Source organism: Carassius carassius, chromosome 43, assembly GCF_963082965.1.
Source record: "Carassius carassius chromosome 43, fCarCar2.1, whole genome shotgun sequence".
Taxonomy (NCBI): domain Eukaryota; kingdom Metazoa; phylum Chordata; class Actinopteri; order Cypriniformes; family Cyprinidae; genus Carassius; species Carassius carassius.
Genome location: NC_081797.1, coordinates 22,241,133 through 22,263,758, shown reverse-complemented (window position 1 = coordinate 22,263,758; position 22,626 = coordinate 22,241,133). Strand labels below are relative to the sequence as shown.

Sequence of the window (22,626 nt, the reverse complement as noted above, 5' to 3'; positions counted from 1 at the left end):
TGAAGCGGTCTAAAGCATTCATGAAGTATTTTAGACTAACATGTCCATTTAAGCCTTCACTGAACTGCTAAAGTAGACTGTTGTGTGAGTGAGAACTCAGAAATAATCCTGTCGTGCCATCTACTGGACACACACTGTAATACAGCACAGCAGCCCATTAGTCTCAGAGCGATGATGATGATGATGAAGTGTGTCCTGCAGCTCATCGGGACTCACCGATGCCGGAGTTGGCTCCGGTGATCAGCACCACTCTGTCAGACAGATCTCGAGCGTGCAGGACCTCCAGAGCCGTGCTGTTCCCGTCGTAGCGTTTGGGCTTCACCTGCAGGTCCTCTACAGTAAAGGCCTGCCGAGGGTCGAAGAACGTGCTGCGCTTGTTGATGTGACTGATGAGAAGAGACAAGAGAAAGGACAAACATCTATTTGGGATTTTTAAACTAACAATATAATCAATATTCTGTTTATTAAAGCCAAGTATGAATTTTATCAAGTTATCGTTTTTAAGCATTTGACATTTATTCCAGAATAACAACTCAAAGCAGTAACAACTTAAACAACTTTAACTGTGAACTTTTCACTATTTTAGCATTAGTTTTTGGATCATCAGGCATCAAAGCTTAGTAAATATTGGTCACAGACACTGAGATTTACTTTCAGTTTCACCAAGCTGATTACTGTTGTAGTTGTTTTACAACTAAAACTTCTAAAAACTAAGTTTTGAAACAATTCATTTTATTTGTCAAATTAATCAAATTTGCTCATTATTTACGATCCTATCCCTTTCCTGACCAAATACTGCATACTGTTTAATATACTGTATTACATTAATATAATATAGTACACAACTAATAATAAAACTTCTAAAAACTAAGTTTTGAAAACTTAATTTCATTTGTTTTATTCATTTAGCACTGTTTTAATCATTATAATATCGCTGCATTTATCTTCTTGTGAGCATCATTTTCCAAGAAGATATTAATGCAAATATTTAATATGCATATATGCTAATACTTTATTTTATCAAATGTATTAAGATTAAATTAGAATTAATTAGCCTTTAAAGCTAGGAGACATATACTAAAAGCTCAAGTTATGATTTAAAGGAAACTATAATGTGCTAGAATTGAATATACTTCCTGCAAACACATCCCATAAATGTGAAACTCTGATGAGAAAATCATATTCGCTGAACTCACTCGACATAGAGGATCTGGCCTTTATCATCGGTCTCCTGCTCCCATCCATATGGCAAAGCTAAAAGATGATTAAACACATTATTCTCCATCCCTGCACACCAAAACAGGTCCATCTCTACACTTCACTCATGTTTATCAATCAGACGGAGTTCAACAGAAGTGTGACAGAAGAATCAGCTGTCCATTGATCACTGTACCTCCAGCACAGCGCTTCTTCTTCCCAGTTTTGGGATGCTCCCATTGAGTCTTCATTTCTTCGTGACTGAAATGAATGAATAAATCACATCAGAAACACTCTTAGCTCGCTCAACAGCCCTCTGTCTTACATTAATAGCAGATGAAGAGTGTAAACGAACATGTTTATCTCAGGTGTGTGTGTGTGGTGTGTGTGTGTGTGTGTGTGTGTGTGTGTGTCTCTCTCTCTCTGTCTGTGTGCGTGTGTGTGTGTGTGTGTCTCTCTCTCTCTGTCTGTGTGCGTGTGTGTGTGTGTGTCTCTCTCTCTGTCTGTGTGTGTGTGTGTGTGTGTGTGTGTGTGTGTGTGTGTGTGTGTGCGTGTGCGTGTGCGTGTGCGTGTGTGTGTGTGTCAAACACTCACTTCGCATAATAAACCCATCCGTCTGTAGTGGATCTCTCCTCCCAGCCGGGAGGGAGCTCGTCTTCACTGTCTGTGTCGTCCATCCCGGAGTATTTAAGAGCTGCCATCGCGGACGCGCTGTTATCAAATCATATAACTCACTCAACTTCTCAGACAAATTTATCTTACAGCAAATTCACGTTGGAATAATCCTGCCGGGCCACTTCCGCAATCATGACGTCACGCAGCGTCGGAAGGAGAACAGCGAGTGGGGTTCTTAAGGGGGCGGGGCCTAGAGGCATGAACGCATATGATTGGTCAGCTGCGATGGGCCCGAATCATAGACTATAAAATTAGGTCCGAATTAAAACTTTACTATTTTACCTTTTGTGACATGTATCAAAGTTTTTTTTGTGATATGTGTCAGCAGCCCACATTTCTCATATTTTTATTTAACTCTGAAAAAGAAATTAAAGCAAATATATTGCCCTTTTCTGTATTTTTTTCCGTACCTTATACACCTTTTGTTAAAAAAAAAGATTATTTACTTTCCTAAAATCTCAAATCTTCTCAATATTTGTGGCCGCCTTTTATACATGTTGTCTTTCCATAATTTTTTTTTTTTTTTTTTTGCGCCAACGGTCACGTGGTACCTGTTACTTTTGTCAGCGACGATCAGGATCGACCAACCACAGTCTTTGCGATTACAGGCTTCTTCTTAATTGTTTTATAGAAATGCATTTGTGTACGACAAATAAATTGTTGTAGTTAGTCAATTTAAACAAAATGACAGCTTGCAAATGTTTGTAAGAAAAAAGCGGTAATGATATTAATTTGAAATAGTCTTAAATTTTTTGGAGGAACGATGACGTTATTCAAACAAGCCTTTGACTCGCTCCTAACGGTTTGTTAAAACTTATTTACATTATTAACTTTAAGAGACAGATAAATAATAAAACTCTGAAACAACAGATGACATTTAACTTGGCTCATTTGAGATACTTTTGCCCTGTGATGCCCATAGCAAACTTTGTTTCAATAGATTTTGATTTGAAAACCCAAATAAAATCCATAGACCATCATATTACTGCTTGACTGCTAACTTGTTTCTGCTTCATGACAGCTTTCCAAGAGCTTTCTGGCAGTAAACAGATAAATATTACTACACAGTCATACCTTTCTCACATTTACAGCACAGAAAACAACCAGACAAAAATAATAACATGGTAAAAGTAATTGTAATTTTATTGTGGTGATCAAAAGTCTCCTTCATGACACTCGTGTGTGTTTATAATCTGGAGTCAGTATCTACAAAATATATAATAAATAACAATAACTAGCCAACAGTGATGAACTGTGCATCTCTGAGCTATAAATCCAAACTTGTATTAGCCAAATGGACTTGTGTGAACATAAAATCAACATAAAACCAATTAATCGAAGGCCTCAGTTCAAACGATCAAACCATAATCTTCACCAGTAATGATGATTGAAATCAGGACATGTTCAGCCTCATTCATCCTTCACGGCAACACTGTAAGTGTGATCTTGATCTTTGGGAACCCATGTTTCAGGAGTTCATTATTCAGTTCAGATGGCATGTAGAAAAATATGTCACAATAACAAAAAAAACACAAAAAAAGTTCACTGTGATCTCTGTCTTCATGCGTCCAGCACTTGGGTGTCATGTCATACTTTATATTTCTCTTTCGCTCTGTCACTTAAAATACAGATATGCTGAAAGATATAAAGAAAACAGGAAGGTGTAAATACATAATTCAGATCAGACAAATAATATAAAAAACGAACACAATATATGCACTGCACACAATTAAATCAGAAAATGTGGCTTAAAGCCAAATTAAATGTAAATGTTTACGACCACATGAAGCTGTTACGGAGCAGACAGACTGAGGATTTTGTACATTTCATGAACTACAGTATGGTTGAACACCGAGATAATTTTTTGCGTTAATCCAAAAGCCTATGGGAAAGTCCTGTAGGCCTTTAGTGGAGGGTACCAGTGTGATGCTAACAGCTGCTGATGCACCTACAGGACAAACACTTACACTCAGATCCCTGAAATATTCATTGTAGTCTAAAGCATATCCCACTAGGAACCTGTCAGGAACTTCGAATCCAATATCTAAAAAAGAAGAAGAATACAAGACACACACAAAGAGAAAATAAATATTTGATTACAGTTTTGCTGAAAGAAAGAAAGTTGTTTAAGAACATTGCAAAAAAAGGTGCATAAAAATAATTATTATAACATTAGTTATACTCAATTGAGATACGTTTTCTGCTTATTCAGTTAAAATCTTGTGCAAGAAATGTATTTACCCCCAAATCTTCATGGAGTATATAGAGTAGTAGCCACAATTATTAGAACACTAGTATTTTACTGTAAGTTAATTATATATCATGGATAAATATATTTATTCATGATAATTAATCACTAACAAAAATATACAATAAATAATACATTATTCAATAATATAATTATGTTGTATTTTCATGACAATTATGCACATCCCTCCAAAAAAAAAAAATCATGTTAAAAATAAAATGACCTTATTAATCAGCTAATTGAATATTTCAGGGAATATCTCCAATCAGTTTTCCACATGAACTAATCCAAAGAAATGTCAGTCCTATTTTACCCAAATATGTGAGAGGGAAAATAGTTATATTTTGCATTGTTTTCATGATAATTAAGCTTATTATATTTTTTTTTTCCACAAACTAATTACATCATATATTATTTAAACAAAAATCGAACTGGAAAAGGTAATTATGCAACTATATAATTGTGACGTTTCATCATGTGCAAAGGCAGATTCATTTTTTATAATTAGTTAAATATATATTTTGCCATACTAAAAATTAGGATAGCATTTTTAGTATAGCAAGATATTCATTTAATTCATTATGAGAAATGTTAGAATGCGATGAATCTGCCTGTGAACATGACTGGGACTGGTTGCACTTTTATTTGCATGTGAACGGCGCTCGTGGTCCACTGTAGAGAGCGTCTCTGTCTCCGTCGTCTTGATAACTGACTCAAGATTCAGAGAGAAAGAGTCGCATTCCTGCTTGGAGGATAAATGGATGGATGGATGGAGATAAAGAGCTTATCAGCTTTCTGTCTAAAAGCATTGCATAACTACTCTGAACACAGACAAATGAGCACGTGTCTGAACTACATGAGGTTTGATTTCTCTAAGTGATGCAGATTAGGCACAAAATGTTCTTAATATCCAATGAAACTCACAGTCTGGACGGTATCCTGAGCTCCTGGGCGTCCTTTTCACAAGTAAACTGAAATTACAGGACACTGAATCACAAATGAGGTATGTTCAATTAAAAAAACGTATTTTAAATTCTAATAAAAGGCTATTTAACCAGAAATAAACAGAAATCTCTCGCTTGACTTCTCTTTCCAAAGATGTTTCTGCCGTACCTGACAACTTTCACCATTTTAGGATGACATTCGTTTAATAGTTTGAGCAGCGTTTCCATAGTTTTCCCCGTCTCTACAATATCCTTAGGCACACAAAGAGAAATCTGTATTGTCATGCATTTCACAACACAAATTCACAATAAAATACATTGCATCAAAAATGTAACCTCACCTCTACAATGAGCACATTCTGTGAGGAAAGAGAGGAGACAAATTAGCTTAACTTAGCATCTTTTTAAAACACATTCAAATAGAAAGTCATCTTTAATTCTAATAACATTTTACAACATTGCTGTTTTTACTGTATTTGTGATCAGATAAATGCACCCCCCATGAGCATAAGAGAAAAAAAAAAATCTTCGCCCCAAACTTTTGAAAATAAAATAGAAACAGAAAATGAAACGAAACCAAAAGAGAAGCTCAGAAGTTGGAACTCACTTTGCCAGTAAGAGCAGATAATTCATCTCCACCGATAACCTTCACACAGTTAGTGGACTGATCATTCTGAGGAGAAATCAGATCGTACTTTCAGGTTTATCATCGCATAGCATAACGGTATAATATATATATATATATTATATTAGGCCTATTACTGTTTAACATGAAATCTAAATTCTACATGATGCTGCTTTGATCGACTGCAAGCTGCATGCATTTCTGAGGGAAGTGCTTTCATTTATATTTGATTTTTTTTTTTTCAGTAATGCGTTTCTATTGGATAAACAGTACATTACAAAACGGAAGCAAAGATCTGTCTCTACGTCCATTTTATCGCAACTTTAAAGATTAACTTTAGATAACGCAAAGGTAGTCCATTTTCTTTCCATACAATGAAAATTGCCGATCACTGAATGATTTGGAACTTATTTTGTATGAACTCATTCTTTTTCAAAATATTCGGAATTCTGTATTTTTCAAAATATATGGAATCTAAGTGAAAGAGTTTGAATGACTCATGAGGGTGGAGTGAATGTTGGTGATCTGCCCCTTTAAGTTATTAACCCTTGTCACTCCTGTAGGGAACATGTCCCGTGTTCCTGTGGAAGTAGAATGTCCCTGCGGCTCAGTGGTAGAGCATTGCGTTAGCAGTGCAAAAGGTTGTGGGTTCGATTCCCAGGGAACACATGTTAGGTAAAAAATGTTAGCCTGAATGCACTGTAAATCACTTTGGATTAAAGTGTCTGCTAAATGCATACATTTAATTTAACATGTCAGTGGCACAGTTTACTAATAAAATGCTCTATTTTTATGTTCAGTAATAATCTGAAAGCAGATGTCTAGATGTGAAATGATGTATGTGTCAGTGTTGCGTATGAATATGTAAGGCTCAGTGAAGCTGGCTCTCACCGAGTAGCTCTTCAGCCGAATGAAGTCCACAGTCAGTGGCACAGACGTATCGCTGTTTTGATTCAACGTCTTGATGAAATCCATCAGGTCCGCGAAGAACTTATACCCTCCTTTCAGAACGCAGAGGGCCACGATATGATGGCCGCCCATGTCCCGAACAATATCTCTGGCCAACCTCTCAGTCCTGCAGAGACAACCAGAATCGAGAGGATTGTGACACTGATGCTTTCATTAAAGCTGGCTGAAGTCAGGCCAAAAATGTCAGTCCAGAGATTCCTGGGGAAATTTGTTAAACAAATGAATGGGAAAGCCGAATTCAAATCACATGCCACTCGTCCTACACTAACATCATTAACTGAACGGGAGGAACACAGGACCCTTTTACGATCGAGGGCATGCCACAGCAGTAACACAACTGAATCACTTCACAAATGAATGCTTCCCAGTCTGACCGCAGAGACCAGACACATTCAGGCACTGTTGGAGCATCACAGATTCCAGTCGTGCTCATCAGGTAAACCTACCTGTCTTTGATGAGGCCATTGGGTATAATGACACTGTCCAGATCCTCCTCGTAGTGTTTCGGCACACAGAACAGTCTCAGCTCGTGCCCTTCGCTGTCATCAGCTATCTAAAACAACAAATATCTATTAAAACACTACGCTTACCAACTACGGCTATTTAATCTACTCCAGTTAGGCGCTGTAAAGATGATTTTTCAAGTTTCAGATTAAAGTTGCAAGAAAGAATACTGGAAAATGAAAACAAGAAAATACTATTTCAGTCTTTTTACTTCAAAATTTCACATTTGTTTTCTGGATGTATAGGTTTCTGAGTGTGTGTACATGTTTGAAGCAATTTGTGCCGTGAAAACAGTGCCGTGCTTCATAAATGGCTGCGGTGTTGATAACAGACTATAAATCGTCTTTATCTGCGGGATAGTACTGATGTCCACACACAGCTGTGGTTTCAGAGGACTGAAGATGTCTTCTGGTGGCGGTGATTGTTGGTCATCCTCGGTCTGAAGTATGATTAGACAGGGTCATTGTGCAGTTATCATTCAGATTACATTACAAGTGTTATGGTTTACATTTACTGTCAGTTATAGGCCTAACGCTAGACATTTCTGAAGCTTGACAGCTGCAGTCACCATTTGTTTTCATTTTATGGAAGAAAGCCAAACTTACTGTTTTGTGTCAAGGGTGAGTAAATAATGTCTGGTTTCTTTTTCAAATATTATTTTTGAGTAAACTAGCCTGTAACTTTAAACACTGTACACGCGGATCTAAGCAGTATATTGTTTAAACCGGTTTAGAACGGGATCAGTCACGGTAAAAAATAAAAATAAAAAAAATACTTATTTGCATAATTTCAGATTTTCATCACAAATGAACCTGCGATCTGAAAAAAAAAAACTAATGAGGAATGTGAATTAGAAAAATGAACCTAATGAGGAATATGCAGTTTTCCAGTATATTGTCATGCAGTGTCGAGCCACAGCTCGTGAACCCGTCGAGACGCCCAGCAGCGCGCGGTCATTACCTCCAGATACGCGGCCATCCTGCGGTATGTGTGTGTGTGTGTGTGTGTGTGTCCTTCAGGCGGCTGTCTCTGGACTCATGCTGGCGTCGGTCCTCTCGCGTCCGGGTGAAGAGCTCGTCTGCTCTGCGTTAAGTCAACGCGACGCTTCCTAAACCCTGACGTCACAATCCATTTGACCCAGTAATCTGAGTGAGCCTCGGCCACCAGCGCTCGTGACGGGTGATGATAGCGCTGTGATGACGTCAGGCAGGGCATATCAGAGGCAGCAGAGTGTGGACTGACTCACTGAAAATATGGGATTATATTTTCTTTAAAATGGACACCCACCAGAATGCATCGACGGATCTCTTTCTTTTGTTGACGATATAAGACAAACACACTGTGCTTGTGTAGATTACTTACTTATAACTAGTCCGTCACGGATCCCAAAATACTTGACAACTGTGTTTAGTAACGTAATCCTTCTACATTACACATTATAGATAATATAATCAGGAAATTACAGTTTTCGAAAAATAAATGATCTATATATATATATATATATATATATATATATACACACACACACACACAATATTGCCCAAGCTGGGAAGCGACAACACTAACAAAAAATATTAAAATAATAAAAGAAAACATTATAACAATTTACATTTAAATAAACAGTGTAACAAATTAGAAAGTGTGAAGATTGTGTGAAGTTATAGGCCTGACGTGTGAAGACGTGTGTGTTTAACACATAAACACATGCTGAGGGTCACTGTGGTGGACAGTAGGAAAACACACTGAAGTCAGACATAATACACCCATTACACTCTCTCTTTCTATATATATATATAGAATAGATTTTTATTTTATTTTTTTTACAAATTTTTCAAAGAGATCTTCAGATGTCCACTTGAGTGGACAGCATGCGGTTGGTTTAAACTGAAGATATACTGTATTAAATATAAGACAATAATCAAACAGATAAAGTATGTGAATTTAACAAACTAATCAATGCAATTATATCAAATAATGTGAAAACTATAAAATATATGCAAAAAATATAAATGCAAAATATTGCAATGGCTTCATACAACTTCATACAAGTTGCACTTCGCGTATCTATGATATCAGAACATGAGGACGTGATTCCATCAGAATTTTCTACAGCCTGTCAAGGTACAACTGTGGAAACCACTCAGATGCTCCCTCCACTGCACCAGAGTATGGAGATTTACCCTTATTAGCTGCTAATTATGATTATGTTCAAGATGGACATGCACATTTCTATCATAGCCCTTCTCTGAGAAAACCTAGCGATACGTTTTTTCAATCTCATCTGAAATGATCAGTGTTGGGGGTAACGCATTACAAGTAACATGCATAACCCATTCAGATTACTTTTTTGAAGTTACAAGTAAAGTAATGTGTTACAAGTAACATGCATTACCTAATCAGATTACTTTTTGATCTAACAAGTAACTAACTACAAGTAATGTGCATTACCTAATCAGATTACTTTTTGATGTAACGAGTAAAGAAACGCATTACAAGTAACATGCATTACGTAATCAGATTACTTTTTGATGTTATGAGTAAAAAAGCGCATTACAATAACGCACATTACATAATCAGATTACTTTTGATGTTATGAGTAAAAAAGCGCATTACAATAACGCACATTACATAATCAGATTACTTTTTGATGTTAAGAGAAAGGAAACGCATTACAAGTAACATGCATTATGTAATCAGATTACTTTTTGATGTTATTAGTAAAAAAAACGCATTACAATAAGATGCATTATAAAAATCAGATTACTTTTTGATCTAACAAGTAAAGTAATGCATTACAAGTGTCATACATTATGTAATCACATGACTTTTTTCGATGTCAATGAAAATTACATTCTAATAATACAAATACATTTATTTACAGTAGAAAAAGTCAATGCATATTACGTTTTTAAGTTTTAAATTTCAAAAACAATATTCACATTATAACTATGAATTGTAGCTGAAATATAGCCATTGCATGCATGACGTCCACTACAGTGGACATGTGATTAATCAGAGTTTTCTCTCAATCTAAAATCAAAACTTGGAAAATGTTACTGTGATATGACTCATTAGATATTGCTTTATGCTGCAATATTTTTTTTTACATACAAGAGTCTCCTAGGATATGAGGAAAGGGTGGATATTCTGGAGCAACTTAGCATGTCTGACTGACCCTTGGCCATCTTGGTTTGGAGGGGGAAAAAATCGAAACACAAAGGCTTGCCACTTGGTTGCAATTTATAGGATGATGCACCAGGGTCCAATGAAGAGATTGATGTGCAACTTCGCCATAAAAACCCGTGCAAATTCAAGAAAATGCTTTTTTAATAGCTGTCCACTGTAGTGACCACTATGCGTGAAAGAGTTAAAGCAAAAGGTGCCCCTAACAAGTATTGAGTACATGGACAGTATATGGACATACTCTGCAGAAGGCCAATTTTTTTATTTTTATTGGTCTTATGAAGTTTTCTAATTTGTTGAGAGAGTGAATTTGTTTTTTTGTTTTTAAATGTCTCGATTGTCTTTTAATCTCAATTAAAAGAACCAAAGATGCATTGAATTTATTTAATACACAAGTTCCACAATTTGAGTTGAATTACTGAAATTAATTTTTCCTCGACATTCGAATTTATTGAGATGCACCTGTATTTGTCAACTTCCAATCTGGAATCTGAGGGTGCAAAAAAATCTAAATATTGAGAAAATAGCCTTTAAAGTTGTCCAAATGAAGTTCTTAGCGATGCATATTACTAATCAAAAATTAAGTTTTGATTAATTACAGTAGGAAATTTACAAAATATCTTCATGGAACATGATCTTTACTTAATATCCTAATGATTTTTGTCATAAAATAAATAATTTGGCTTTTGTTACAAATATACCCCAAAGACTTAAGACTGCTTTTGAGTCACACACCCACATATAAATATATATATATATAAATATTAGTGCTGTCAAACAATTCACGATTATTCACATTCAAAATAAGTTTTTCCATACATAATATGTGTATTGTCTATATTTATTATCTGTATGTGTATATATATAATAAAAAAAATTCTTAAATATATACATGTTTATATTTATACATACATAATAAATGTACACAGTACACACACATTATGTAAACAAAAACTTCTATTTTAGATGGGATTAATCGTGAATCGTTTGACCGCACACACACACACACACACACGCACACACACACATATATATATATATATATATATACATATATATCAGCATGTATACACACACACATATACATATATACGTATGTATATAATAACAAATCAAAACACTTAATATGTAATAAAGAAAATATTATTTAGCGGTATATATAGTCATGCGTTCATGAAGAATTGCGTACACACATATAGAGAGAGATTATTATTATTAGCTTTTCATAAGACACTTAATACGTGTGTGTGTGTGAATATATAGCAAAATATACAAGACACGGGACAGAACTTCATATCTACCTTTATTCATTTAGCAGCACATCTTACAGAAATATAACTGCAGGAGTATACAAATGTACTGATTAAAGCAAAATACGTTTATTTACGTCAAATGTCATTAGTTCACGTTTCTTCACGATACTGAATGTACTTACACACTCATGAGTGAACAATGATCCCTGTAACAGTGGTTCTCAACCAGGGGCCTCTAGGGGGCGACAGCCAACCTCCAACTGGGCTCATAGACGATTTCAAACAAGTTATAATAAATGTAAATAATTCAAATTGTTAATTCACACACCTATTTTTCACTCTGCTGAAAATGCAACTACCAACTGCAATGTTGAAATTTGGTCCCGTGTGTCCCGGGCTAAGACCAATTAAATGTATCCCATTTATAACTGTCTGGTACATACAGTTCTTGAAAAATGTGAAACAAATGAAACAGTTTCTTGTTTGAATCTACTGACACTAGTTTAAAGAAGGGTTGAGAACCACTGTTCTTCAACTTCAAAAGCATTGGACGTTAATCACATCAAACAAAAGCAAAGTTTAAATATATGTAAAATGAGTGCATTTAAAATACACCTTCCACATCAAATAAAAGCACAAATAACTGCTGGTGATTGGGTTAAGCGATCTTCAAAACAAAAATCCGACACCTGCTGACCAAACAAACCAAAAAAACAACCGAGATCAATAACCTTCTTTAACCTTACACCTCCATCTTACACATTTCAAGAGGCTATAACCACCAGTGGATGAGAATGACCACAGCTGAAATAAAGCAACGAAAAAAGTGAGTTGAATCTGTCCAGAAGTGTCATGATATAAATGTTCAGATGTATTTGAGACTACACCGACAGACTGGTTAATGATGACAATTTGACCAGACAAAAACGTACTTCTGGATTAAGGACAAGTAATCCCAACGTCTAAGTGTTTAATTATATACAAAGGTCTTTTAGAAGAGGAAAGGCTTGCAAAGGCACAGAGTACTTTTAATCAAAAAGCACAATATGATTAAAAAAAACAACAAAAAGTTAATGATGGATTTGTGCAGAAATGTATTTTTGTTCATAATACATACAGTATGATTTTGACGTAAGCTGGAGCATCAGTACCAAACAACACAAGAATGGACAAATGATTAGTCAATCAAAAGACATTGATTCTGCTGCCTCGGCTTGAGAAAATATGTTTTCTTCTTAATTGGTCCTTTAGGTTAGATGTAGTGTGAATCTACGTCCTACACCATGAGGTAAAACACACGCGATCTTCCACTCGGATTCCAGAGTTTGCTTTATTTTGGCTTTGCATTGAACCCAGGGTCCAGAACATTAGCCTGTGTATCTCACAAAGACATATCCAGGTCATATTTCACCCAAAAAATGACTGAAAACCAATCATTTCTTGCAAGCCTCAATTAAATTCAGTAATACAAATATGAACAATGTGTGTAAAATTGTACTTTATTTAATCATCATTTATGTAATTTCATTTTACAATATCAAGAACAAGATGTATTGTTAGATTTAACAGTCTACAGAGACCTATAACTTTTATTAAATGTTATGTATTTTATGGTGAAATATGGCAAAAAATGAGTCTGTGTGAGATTCACCCACATCCAAAACCAGTCTTTTTTTAATCGTTTAGAAATCAGCAATATTTGAATTTCACTTATACCAAACATAACAATCTCCATTTTGTAACACAGTGATGGGGACAAAAACCACCATTCCACCGCTCCGAATATTGACATATGAAGTACAGTACTGCAGAAGGGACAGATCACTTTTAAAATGATTCAAATGTACATAGTACATTTCAAAATTGAGCCTTACAAAAATACTGTATGTATGCCTCACTGGCAGGTCAGATATTATGTTTTACTACAAAGAGAGCACACTTTTAACAAACTGCTACCTCACAAAGGAACAGCACACTTAAAACAGCCAGTCTACTATTTACAACAGTAATTATGCAAATTTTACATAAAGCGTTTAAAACAAAGAAGGCAAGAATGATGACTTCTCAAAGCAAAGACGTTTATGAAGATTTGAAATAGAACTACCTCACATTATGTTTGCATGAGAATATTATCAATGCAAAAGCTGCTTCTTAGAGTAGAGTACATTGATGTTAAGTCTTAAAAAGGTTTTTTAAAAGACTGCATGTGTCTATGAACAAGAAAGATGTGATTTCATAAGATATCAGAGCAATGTCCTACAATGACGAATCAAGGCTGATGGAAACAACCAATCAGTATCAGTTATGACAAAATGTAGCAGCATTCTGTCAATATCAAACCCTGAACGAGTTCATTTACCAGCATACACTACCACTTCTTCACTGGGATGATTAGCATATTTGTAGAGAAATCTTCCAGTTTGGACGCACGACTTATGATTTCTGACTGGTAAGAGCTTTCATATTTTCCAAAAGATCAATTTTAAAACTTGTATGATGAGATTGGCATGCAGTGATGTTATGAAGCCATCTTGTCATCACAGCTTGTTTTAAAATTTGGGATTTTATCTGATTTTCTCCGAGTCTATCTGATCGAAGATGAGATTTAATGTAACTTGGGGGGGGGGGGGGGGGGGGGTGAAAACTAACCAATCCCTTCTTAAACCCTCGAGGAAATATGGACCTAACTTCCATTTTAAGCTGCCCAAAAAACATAAATATAAATAATATCCTATCACTCCTGTCACTCCATTCAGAATTGGTTTCTGTGAAACACAACAGGAACGATTGTGAAAAATGTTTTCACTTCTCTTTCCTGTACAACAAAAGTATTCAATGACCTAAACCTGTCAAAATCATTAAAAAAGCAAGTGCACAATTTTCCAAGTTTTCAGATGCCGTGTGAGAGGAACAGACCAAAAATGTCCATGATAGCTCACAAATCTCATTCCTCAAAGCAAAACACCCTCAAATTTATGTTTTTTGGAGCACCACAGATCAAAGAAGGTCATACCAGTTTGGAACGGCATAGAGATGAATAAATATTGATTTTCATATATGGGTGAACTATCCCTTGCATGCACCACCACAACAAATCCTCTTCCCAAGCTTGTGCTTATTTGAATAATCACCATGAACCACATGGAATTCAAAATCAAGAACATAGCTGCATCTTGTCTTTTTGATGGGAACATAAACAAACACAGAGTAGACGCTCTGGTGGATGATAATACAATCTGTTCACATATCTCAACGGCAATGTTGCACATTTTCACATCCCTGATAGGAATTCATGTCTCCAAGTTGGACCTCTTGATCATTTAAATAAAATTAAATATAACGCACCTAAAACAGAGAAGGGGAGGAGAGATTTACAGAGAGCATCTTGACTTGATGTTACGTGAAAATGGAGAGATTAGATGGACGTTCAAACACTTAAAAAACATGAAACATGGCTCATGAATTTCTGAAAAGTGACACTAAAGAGTCATGGAGCAAATGCATTTTTAGAAAAGCATAATGACTTTCAAAACATGAAATGCTTTGACAGCCAGGTAGACACATATGTGTTACAAAGCTAAAAGGGAGAATCTCCAGCAGGAACTCCCTAAAGTGCTAAATATTTCAAATTCATTCACAATGTATTAGTATCTAAACGGCAACAGAGAGTTTTTGAATTTATGTTGTACTAGGTTGGTTTTCTACTGGAAAACTGATTAATGATTGCAATAAATGGACAAGATTCAAGTGGAAGTCAAGAAACACAATACAAAGTAGCAAAGTGCCAATATACTTAATGGCTTAATGGGTCACATGATATGTTGACATGCCAAGCAGTGGCCTCAATGAAGTTGACCCTTTTTACGTCCATCAAGAAAAAGGAGCTGTGACTAGATCCATACGTAACCGGTTCCACCAAAACAACACATTAAAAGCTTTCAGAAACATAGATACAAGTGAAGACCCCCCAACTGAGACAACCCCCAAGGTTAGTTAATACCTACACAAGACACAAGATGTAAAGAAACATCAACAAGCAGTGTGGACGGTGGTCTTCTGGATTGAGGTTTCAGACTACTAATCTTTAATGGTCCAAGAAATCCCTAGGAAGCGTCTTTTCGTGCTCCTGAAAATGTTCCAGAAGTTCGTCGATCTTATCATCAAGGTTGTTGGACTGGTCCAGTAAGGGGTGAATCTGTGCACTAGTTTGAAGCTGGGTCTGATCAGAACCAGGATGGCCCATGGTGACAAGCTGATCTGACAATGACGGACCAGGAGAATTCATTAGCGGTCCACATTCTAATAAAAGAGAGAACAGAGGCTCAGAATGGCACTTTCTGTGATCAGGCAAATTTAGAATATTTATTCTTTTTAAGATTTAGCCTATTTTTTTAATTTTCCCTTTATTACTATAGGACAGATCAGAACTGACAGAAAGCGAAGTGGGAGAGAGATGGGGGGAGGGATCAGGAAAGGTTTTCAAGTCGGGATTTGAACTCAGGATGCCTGTAGCACAACGGTGCAGTATGTCATCTCACTGCCCACAAGGCTATCACCACTGACTAATTTAGAAAGGTGATGCAACATCTGAAGGTGTGCACATTGTTACATGAGAAATGAACATAAGATAGCCTAGACCAGGGCTGGGCAACTTCAGGTCCTGGGGGGCCACTGTCTTGCAGAGTTTAGCTCCAATACGAATAAAACACACCTGAACAAGCTATTCAATGTCTTCAAGATTACTAAGGCTATAGGCAGTACGAAGTTGCCCAGCCCTGGCCTAGATCATCAGGAATTTGCTTGATTATAAAATGTTTGCATTCCACAGTGGAAGGCTACTCCAATGCCAGAACCAAGAGTTTCTGACTGAGACTAGATCAGAGGTAGGCAAGTTCGGTCCTAGAGAGCCACAGTCCTGCACAGTTCAGCTCCAACCCTGAAAAAACCGAACACCTGCCTATAGCCTTAGTAATCCTAAAAACATTGATTAGCTTGATCTGGTGTGTTTTATTAGTATTGGAGCTGAACTCTGCAGGACTGTGGCTCTCTAGGGGCCCGTCCACATGGAGAAGCGGTTAGCAGTTTACGTAAATATTCTGTATTGTATCTGTGTTTTGTCCATATGGATCCAGCATTCTGGGAGCCTGGAACAGCTATTTTTTTGAACTGGGCCCAGAGTGGATAAATCTGAAAACGACACCCTTGTGTTTTCATATATACAGCAAATACGTATATTTTGTGAAACAATGATGTCATCACCACACGTCTCAACCCTAGTCAGAAACCACTACATCACATAACAACACCATGAACAAATAATCAACACCAGTATTTTTATTAACTAACATTAACACAGATTAATAAATAGAGTAATAATTGTTTTGTTCCATGTTCGTCTTTGTTGTTGAGTTGGGTTTGTATACAGCGCGTAAGGACTTGCCTACCCATGGACTAGATCAATGATGTCCAATCCAGCTCCTTAAGGGCCACTGTCCTGCAGTATTTAGGGCTAAGATAGAGCTAAACTCTGCAGGACAGTGGCCCTCCAGGACACAGTTTGTACACCCTTGGACTAGGTCAAGGACAGAATAAAATCTCCACATGTGCCAATGTTACAGTTATTTGCTAAAGATTGCAATTCTGACAAAATGTTGTTGACATAATAGCACTTGCAACTGGAAATCTCAGAAAGAACAAACCCACTTCTAAAGAGGGTTTTTGACCCAGGATCACCTCCCAGAGCAGTGCCTCTTAAACCTGTCCTGGGGACCCCCCACAACTTAACATTTTGTCGTCTTCTTCTAACACCTGATTCAACTGTCCAGCTTAATTAAAGGAGACATACAAAATGCGCAGTGTTGAGGTCCCCAGAACAGGTTTTAGAAGCACTGCTCCAAATAATCTTTAGAGCATGAATGCAATTCTGATTTCATGTTGACTTAACTGCACTTACCACTGGGAATCTCAAAAAGAAAAAGTCCTGCTTGTCCTGGCTGTCCAGGTTGGCTGAGAGTTCCCCCAATAGCTGTCTGAAAGAGTTGACTGGGAGTTTGGTGAGGGGCGGAAGATGTGGTGTTCTGGAGACTGCCGCCCGCCACACCACTCTGTCCACTAAAGATGGTGGCTGCTGTGGCAGTTGTAGGTAACTCCTGAGCACTTACACCACCTTGCAGGGCCGAAATTGCTGACTGAGGCAAAAAAATGTTGACAGAAGGTTGGTCCGTAGGAGAGACAGGGGTTACGCTGGTGGCACTGGGGACAACCTGCATAGGTTGCTGGTCCTGAAAAAGTTCTGTCCGTGTTGAAGGCATATTGGCAGACGAGTCACTCACAACGGTGCTCTGGTCTTGAAAAGACATGGGCTCTGCCGAATCTTGTTGGGCAACACTTACAACACTGGCTTGTGGAAAAATAATTGGTGTATTCGGAGTTGGCTGGGCTGCTGAGGCAGTGGGCTGGTTTGAAGTGTTGTTCACAGTAACATTTTCAGAGCTGGGAACAACTTGCATGGGTTGCTGCTCCTGAAAGACATTCTCTGGGAGACGGTCACTTGCTAGTGAAGCTTGGTTCTGGCCACTGAACAGCAGAGCCTGGGGCAGATCATGGGGATTAATGGTTGTGGTACAGAACAATATGCCTGTCTGTGTTGGTGGCTGTGCTTGATTTGGGGATATTGTGGCAATATTTGGAAAAAGAGTGGCCTGTTGGGGTGTTGCCATCTGTTGTTGTTGTTGGGGAGACTTTTGTTGTTCCATTAGGGTGGACAACTGTGCTTGTCCCTGAAATATTGAGACAGTCTGAGCTTCTGTTCCAGATGTCTGCATGGGTGTAAGGAAAGCTATCTGTTGCTGCTGCTGGTTCAGGTTATTGTCTGATGATAGCTGGCTAGGCAACACACTCTGCGCAATAAACAGGCTAGTTGAAGGAGCCTGCTGATCTGTAGGTAGATTGGTGCTTGTTAGCATTGTCATGGTACCAGGAAATAAAGTTGCTTGGACTTGTGGTGACTTTGTGGTTCCAAAGAGTACTGTCTGCGAGTCTTGCGTTTCAGTCAAGGGGTTATGAGTTTGAAAAAGAGGCTGTGGAGGTGAGGGTTGAGAGGATGGCTGCTGCAGAAAGCTTGATGTCTGAATGGTCATAAGACCACCTGTCTGTTGGAAAAGAGTAGTTTGCTGCTGCAACTGCTGCTGTGGTGGGTTCTGGAGGAAGCCTTCAGAGGGCTGCGATAGAGTATTAGTCTGTGTGGAGCTTTGCTGTTCGCTAGCGAAGCTAGGTGTGCACTGCATTGGAATCTGTGTCTGCAAGAGCTCTGACTGCAATTGTTGCTTTAGGTTCTCTATTACTTCCTGATGCTGAAGAGTTTCTAAATTTTTCTGATGCTGTTGCTGCTGTTGAAGATTATCAAGAACTTTTTGGTGCTGCAGAGTCACTATGGAACTTTGCTGCTGAATGTTTTCCAGGACATTCTGGTGGTGCTGCTGTTGATGCTGTAGATTCTCCAAAACTTTGTGTGTCTGCTGCTGCTGAATGTTGCCAAGAGCCTGTTGCTGGAGATTTTCCAAGACCTTCTGATGTTGCTGCAAATTTTCAAGGACTGTCTGTTGATGTTGCAGATCCACAAGTGCTTTCTGTTGCTGATGCTGCAGATTCTCTAATATATTCTGCTCTTGCTTCTGCTGTAGCTGGTTTGTTAGAGTTGTCTCATTTCCACCCAACCTTAAACTGTTCATGTTTTCCTGGACATGTTGCTGAAGGATCTCTGCAGATGGTGTCGGGCTATAAAGTACAGAATTTAGCTGTTGTTGTGCTTGCAGCTCTCTTACTGCTCTCTCTAGCTGTGCAACACCATCCTGGGGCAAAAGAGTCTGAACTCTGTCTGAACGCTGGGGTGGAGGATTCCGAGAGTCTATGCCCAACAATACCATTCCACTGTCATCTGCACTGTTATCCTCTGGAGACAAAGTTTCTGGGGTTTCCCGCAAGAACTGCTGAGGGACCTGAGGGGGAACAGGCTGGAGAACTGTTGTGTCTTCCGACAAAGACACTTGGAACGATGCAGGTGAAGGTATGTCCTGCTTCTGTATGGTGGATAAGGTTTCTTGAGTTGTAAATATTTGAGCTGATGGCTGTTGTGAGTCAATGGGTTGAAGAGCCACAGGACTTGGAAAAGACTCAGTGGCAGCGGGAAGCACAGTACTTATCTCCAAGATTTGTTGGGTTGAACTAAGGGCCTCTACAGGCTACATTTAAAAAATGAGAAAATGTGTTAATTTTTTATACCCAATTCATAAAATCAATACTTTGCTTGGGTTTACTTCCTAAACTGAAGGATTCCAAGGTTAAACTTGGAACTTGAATTACCAAAGGATGACAATACCTTAAAAATGTCTGAAGGTGCTGCATTACAGGAAACTTCCATAGGTTCTTCACGTTTGACCATAGGTAACATTAAGACATTGTTTAGACAACTGGTCTCAGTTTGCATTGCTGTAAACAAAGTCATAAAATATATGAGTTCAAGCTTTAAAGAATCTATCAAAAAAAAAAAAAAAAAGTGTAACGGCAGCAAAACATGAAAATATTTTGATAATGCCACACCTTTTATCTGCTCTTCAAAGGTACAAGCCTTGACTGTGACTGGCAGTTCTGATTTCACTGGTATTTCAACCTTCTCTGTATGAAAAGAGTTAAAATAATGAATGATGGCATTATCTGCTGCAGAAGTGCAGTTGTACAATACTCTGTCCCAAAGGGTATTACCAAAACAAAATTTCACAAGGAACTTGATAGAAAAAAAAATTCACAAAATATATATATATATAATTTTATATATATATATATAATTTTTTTTTTCTTCCTCAAAGCTCTGGTACAGATTTAAGTTTGTGTAACTAGTTCAACTCTAACACAGCTTGGTGTACAGAGAAATACTTTAATCTAATCCGATTATATCTTGGGACCTTACACCGCCAGTTGGATGGCAACAGTACAAATTCATTATACAACACATGATTCTGTTCAGAAACAATATTATTGGCCAACCTTACAAGATTTTTATGACAGAATAATTCATATACTTTAGTTCATCAGTTTTTAAACTGACAAATAAACTCATATACCATACAGAATTACAGTACTGCAATACACTCATAATTACAGACTGAAAAATAATAAAAGAATATGCTTTCTTGATCCAAAAGACCTCGATCGGCGGAGGAAGTAGGTTCTTTACATTGATTTTTAACAGATATATTCTATATGATCTTTCCATGATAGCTCTATCTAAATCTAGATAGATCTATCCTTACTCCTAACTGTGTGTTCACACCGCCAGTGTCGAGTGTCAAAAATCGCTCCGGCCACTCTACTCACAACACTGCAGAAAGATTCGTGAGTGCTCTGATGCTCTTACGTAGATCGAATGCTTATCTTGTATTTAAAGCACCCGCAAGGCAAACAAGCTTGTTGATCTCGTGCAGACTGACCACAATGAGGGTAACGTTATAAATCAACCTCATTAAATATTGTTGTGGACGAAGTATTAGGATCTTTTACCTAATAATTTATAAAGCACTGTAAAAATACACTGATGCAAGTAAAAGTTCTGCATTGAAAATGTTACTTAAGTAAATATAATCAATTATAAACATTACTTAATGTAAGTACAATCAGGTAAATTTGTTTAAAAGTAAACTGGGACTATCATTAGATTATTATTCCTAGATCGTTACTGCACATCAGGAACTCACCAGGAACATGAACAATCTCAGAAACCTTGGTCAACGTATCATTTTTATTTTATTTTTTATGTCCCTGTATGCAAACAGGGACACATCATAGATTATTGACGTGACATACAGCCAAGTATGGTGACCCATACTCAGAATTCGTGCACTGTATTTAACCCATCCAAAGTGTACACAACACAGCAGTGAACACACACACACTGTGAACACACAACCGGAGCAGTGGGCAGCCATTTATGCTGCGGCGCACGGGGAGCAGTTGGGGGTTCGGTGCCTTGCTCAAGGGCACCTCAGTCGTGGTATTGCCGGCCCGAGATTCGAACCCACAACCCTAGGGTTAGGAGTCAAACTCTCCAACCACTAGGCCATGACCCGCAAACAGCAATAATCAGCCTGTCCTATACTGTCCTTGAGAACTAATGTGGTCTGATCTGGGTTCTCTGGAATCCTCTCAAGCGGTTGACTTCTACGTTCCGATTGGTTGCCGCCGAACCACGTCATAGCTCATTACCATAAAGTTGCCTTGATTTCAACTCTTTTCGCCGCTCTCAACGGCCAAGTCGCGCCACACTGCTCCCTGCCGCTGCTCGACGCTGGCTCACATTGAAAATGAATGACTTCCGCCCACTTCGACGCTCTCGCCGGTGGCGGTGTTAACACACAGTAAGTACTTATATGCTTATACCTCTCTGATATTCTCATCATGTATAACAACAGGCGTTGCATGAGGGTCAGAGGCAGGCCTGAATACAATCTCCTCTGTTTTTTGTTTTTTTATATATTAATACAGAGAGCATTATAATCACACCACTCCACTAATTTGCTTACCCCTGTTGATGCTGTTCTGAACAGTCATTTATTTCATTTACAGTTATTTAATAATGATTTTAACACAGTGTCATCAGAGTACTTTAGAATATATTGGTTAGGCCTATTTGAACAACAGTCATCAGTGTACAAAGAGAATAACTTACACAACCCTGAGGTACACCAACATTAGTTTTTACTTCTGTTAACAAAACGTTGTTCACTTTAACTCTTTGAGCACCCGCAGTACTCTTTGAGTATGACCTGCTCATCATGCTGCCAAACATTATTATTAAACAACCATAGGGCAAACACTATCCCTACCACTATAACCCTAACCCCATCCCTAAAATTACACCCTACTTATTTATTGTTCAATATGATATTGTCTAAGACAGTGGTTTTCAACCTGTGGGTCGCAACGGTATTGCAGGGGACTGTTACGTATTATTAATAGAAATAATATTATTGTTAA

General features: G+C 37.7%; 3 protein-coding genes across 10 annotated transcripts in view; all 3 read right to left on the bottom strand.

The window, feature by feature from the left end:
* The window catches only part of LOC132125324 (WW domain-containing oxidoreductase-like), a 225,513-nt gene extending 223,490 nt beyond the window's left edge, over positions 1 to 2,023 (bottom strand). Inside the window, exons 1-4 of one of the 3 annotated variants that reach the window (XM_059536699.1) lie at positions 1,792 to 2,023; positions 1,394 to 1,458; positions 1,197 to 1,254; positions 217 to 386 (exon numbers count right to left, since the gene is read on the bottom strand). In XM_059536699.1, coding sequence (XP_059392682.1) covers positions 217 to 386; positions 1,197 to 1,254; positions 1,394 to 1,458; positions 1,792 to 1,898 — 400 coding nt within the window. In that variant the 5' untranslated portion in view covers positions 1,899 to 2,023. The remainder of the gene's footprint in view (positions 1 to 216; positions 387 to 1,196; positions 1,255 to 1,393; positions 1,459 to 1,791) is intronic. The other 2 variants (XM_059536701.1, XM_059536698.1) reach the window with 2 other exon arrangements.
* Positions 2,024 to 3,268: 1,245 nt separating this feature from the next.
* On the bottom strand, positions 3,269 to 8,344 carry LOC132124620 (hypoxanthine-guanine phosphoribosyltransferase-like). Of its 2 annotated transcripts, none has more exons than XM_059535720.1 (9): positions 8,123 to 8,341; positions 7,105 to 7,211; positions 6,581 to 6,764; positions 5,672 to 5,737; positions 5,406 to 5,423; positions 5,234 to 5,316; positions 5,045 to 5,091; positions 3,840 to 3,916; positions 3,269 to 3,507 (listed from the first exon to the last, which is right to left on the bottom strand). In XM_059535720.1, exons 1-9 carry the CDS (start codon positions 8,138 to 8,140, stop codon positions 3,460 to 3,462), a joined length of 648 nt encoding a protein of 215 aa, XP_059391703.1. In that variant the 5' UTR covers positions 8,141 to 8,341; the 3' UTR covers positions 3,269 to 3,459. The 2 variants fall into 2 exon arrangements, with proteins under 2 accessions (XP_059391703.1, XP_059391704.1); XM_059535721.1 differs by lacking the exon at positions 3,269 to 3,507 and adding an exon at positions 3,625 to 3,767 and having other exon boundaries at positions 3,821 to 3,916; positions 8,123 to 8,344.
* Positions 8,345 to 15,391: 7,047 nt separating this feature from the next.
* LOC132125237 (nuclear factor of activated T-cells 5-like) overlaps positions 15,392 to 22,626 on the bottom strand; it is a 29,780-nt gene continuing 22,545 nt past the window's right edge. For 4 of the 5 annotated variants that reach the window (XM_059536539.1, XM_059536540.1, XM_059536538.1 and 1 more), the window contains 4 exons: positions 20,197 to 20,271; positions 19,976 to 20,085; positions 17,552 to 19,838; positions 15,392 to 15,900 (listed from right to left, as the gene is read on the bottom strand). In XM_059536539.1, coding sequence (XP_059392522.1) covers positions 15,683 to 15,900; positions 17,552 to 19,838; positions 19,976 to 20,085; positions 20,197 to 20,271 — 2,690 coding nt within the window. In that variant the 3' untranslated portion in view covers positions 15,392 to 15,682. The remainder of the gene's footprint in view (positions 15,901 to 17,551; positions 19,839 to 19,975; positions 20,086 to 20,196; positions 20,272 to 22,626) is intronic. The other variant, XM_059536537.1, reaches the window with a different exon arrangement.

Excerpts from the sequence above, each read along its gene's own strand:
- LOC132124620 (XM_059535720.1), bottom strand. Across the intron at positions 5,092-5,233 it reads AAAATGGTGAAAGTTGTCAG|TTTACTTGTGAAAAGGACGC; the intron begins GTACGGCAGAAA and ends CTGTAATTTCAG. Across the intron at positions 3,917-5,044 it reads CTCAGGATACCGTCCAGACT|ATATTGGATTCGAAGTTCCT; the intron begins GTGAGTTTCATT and ends CTTCTTTTTTAG.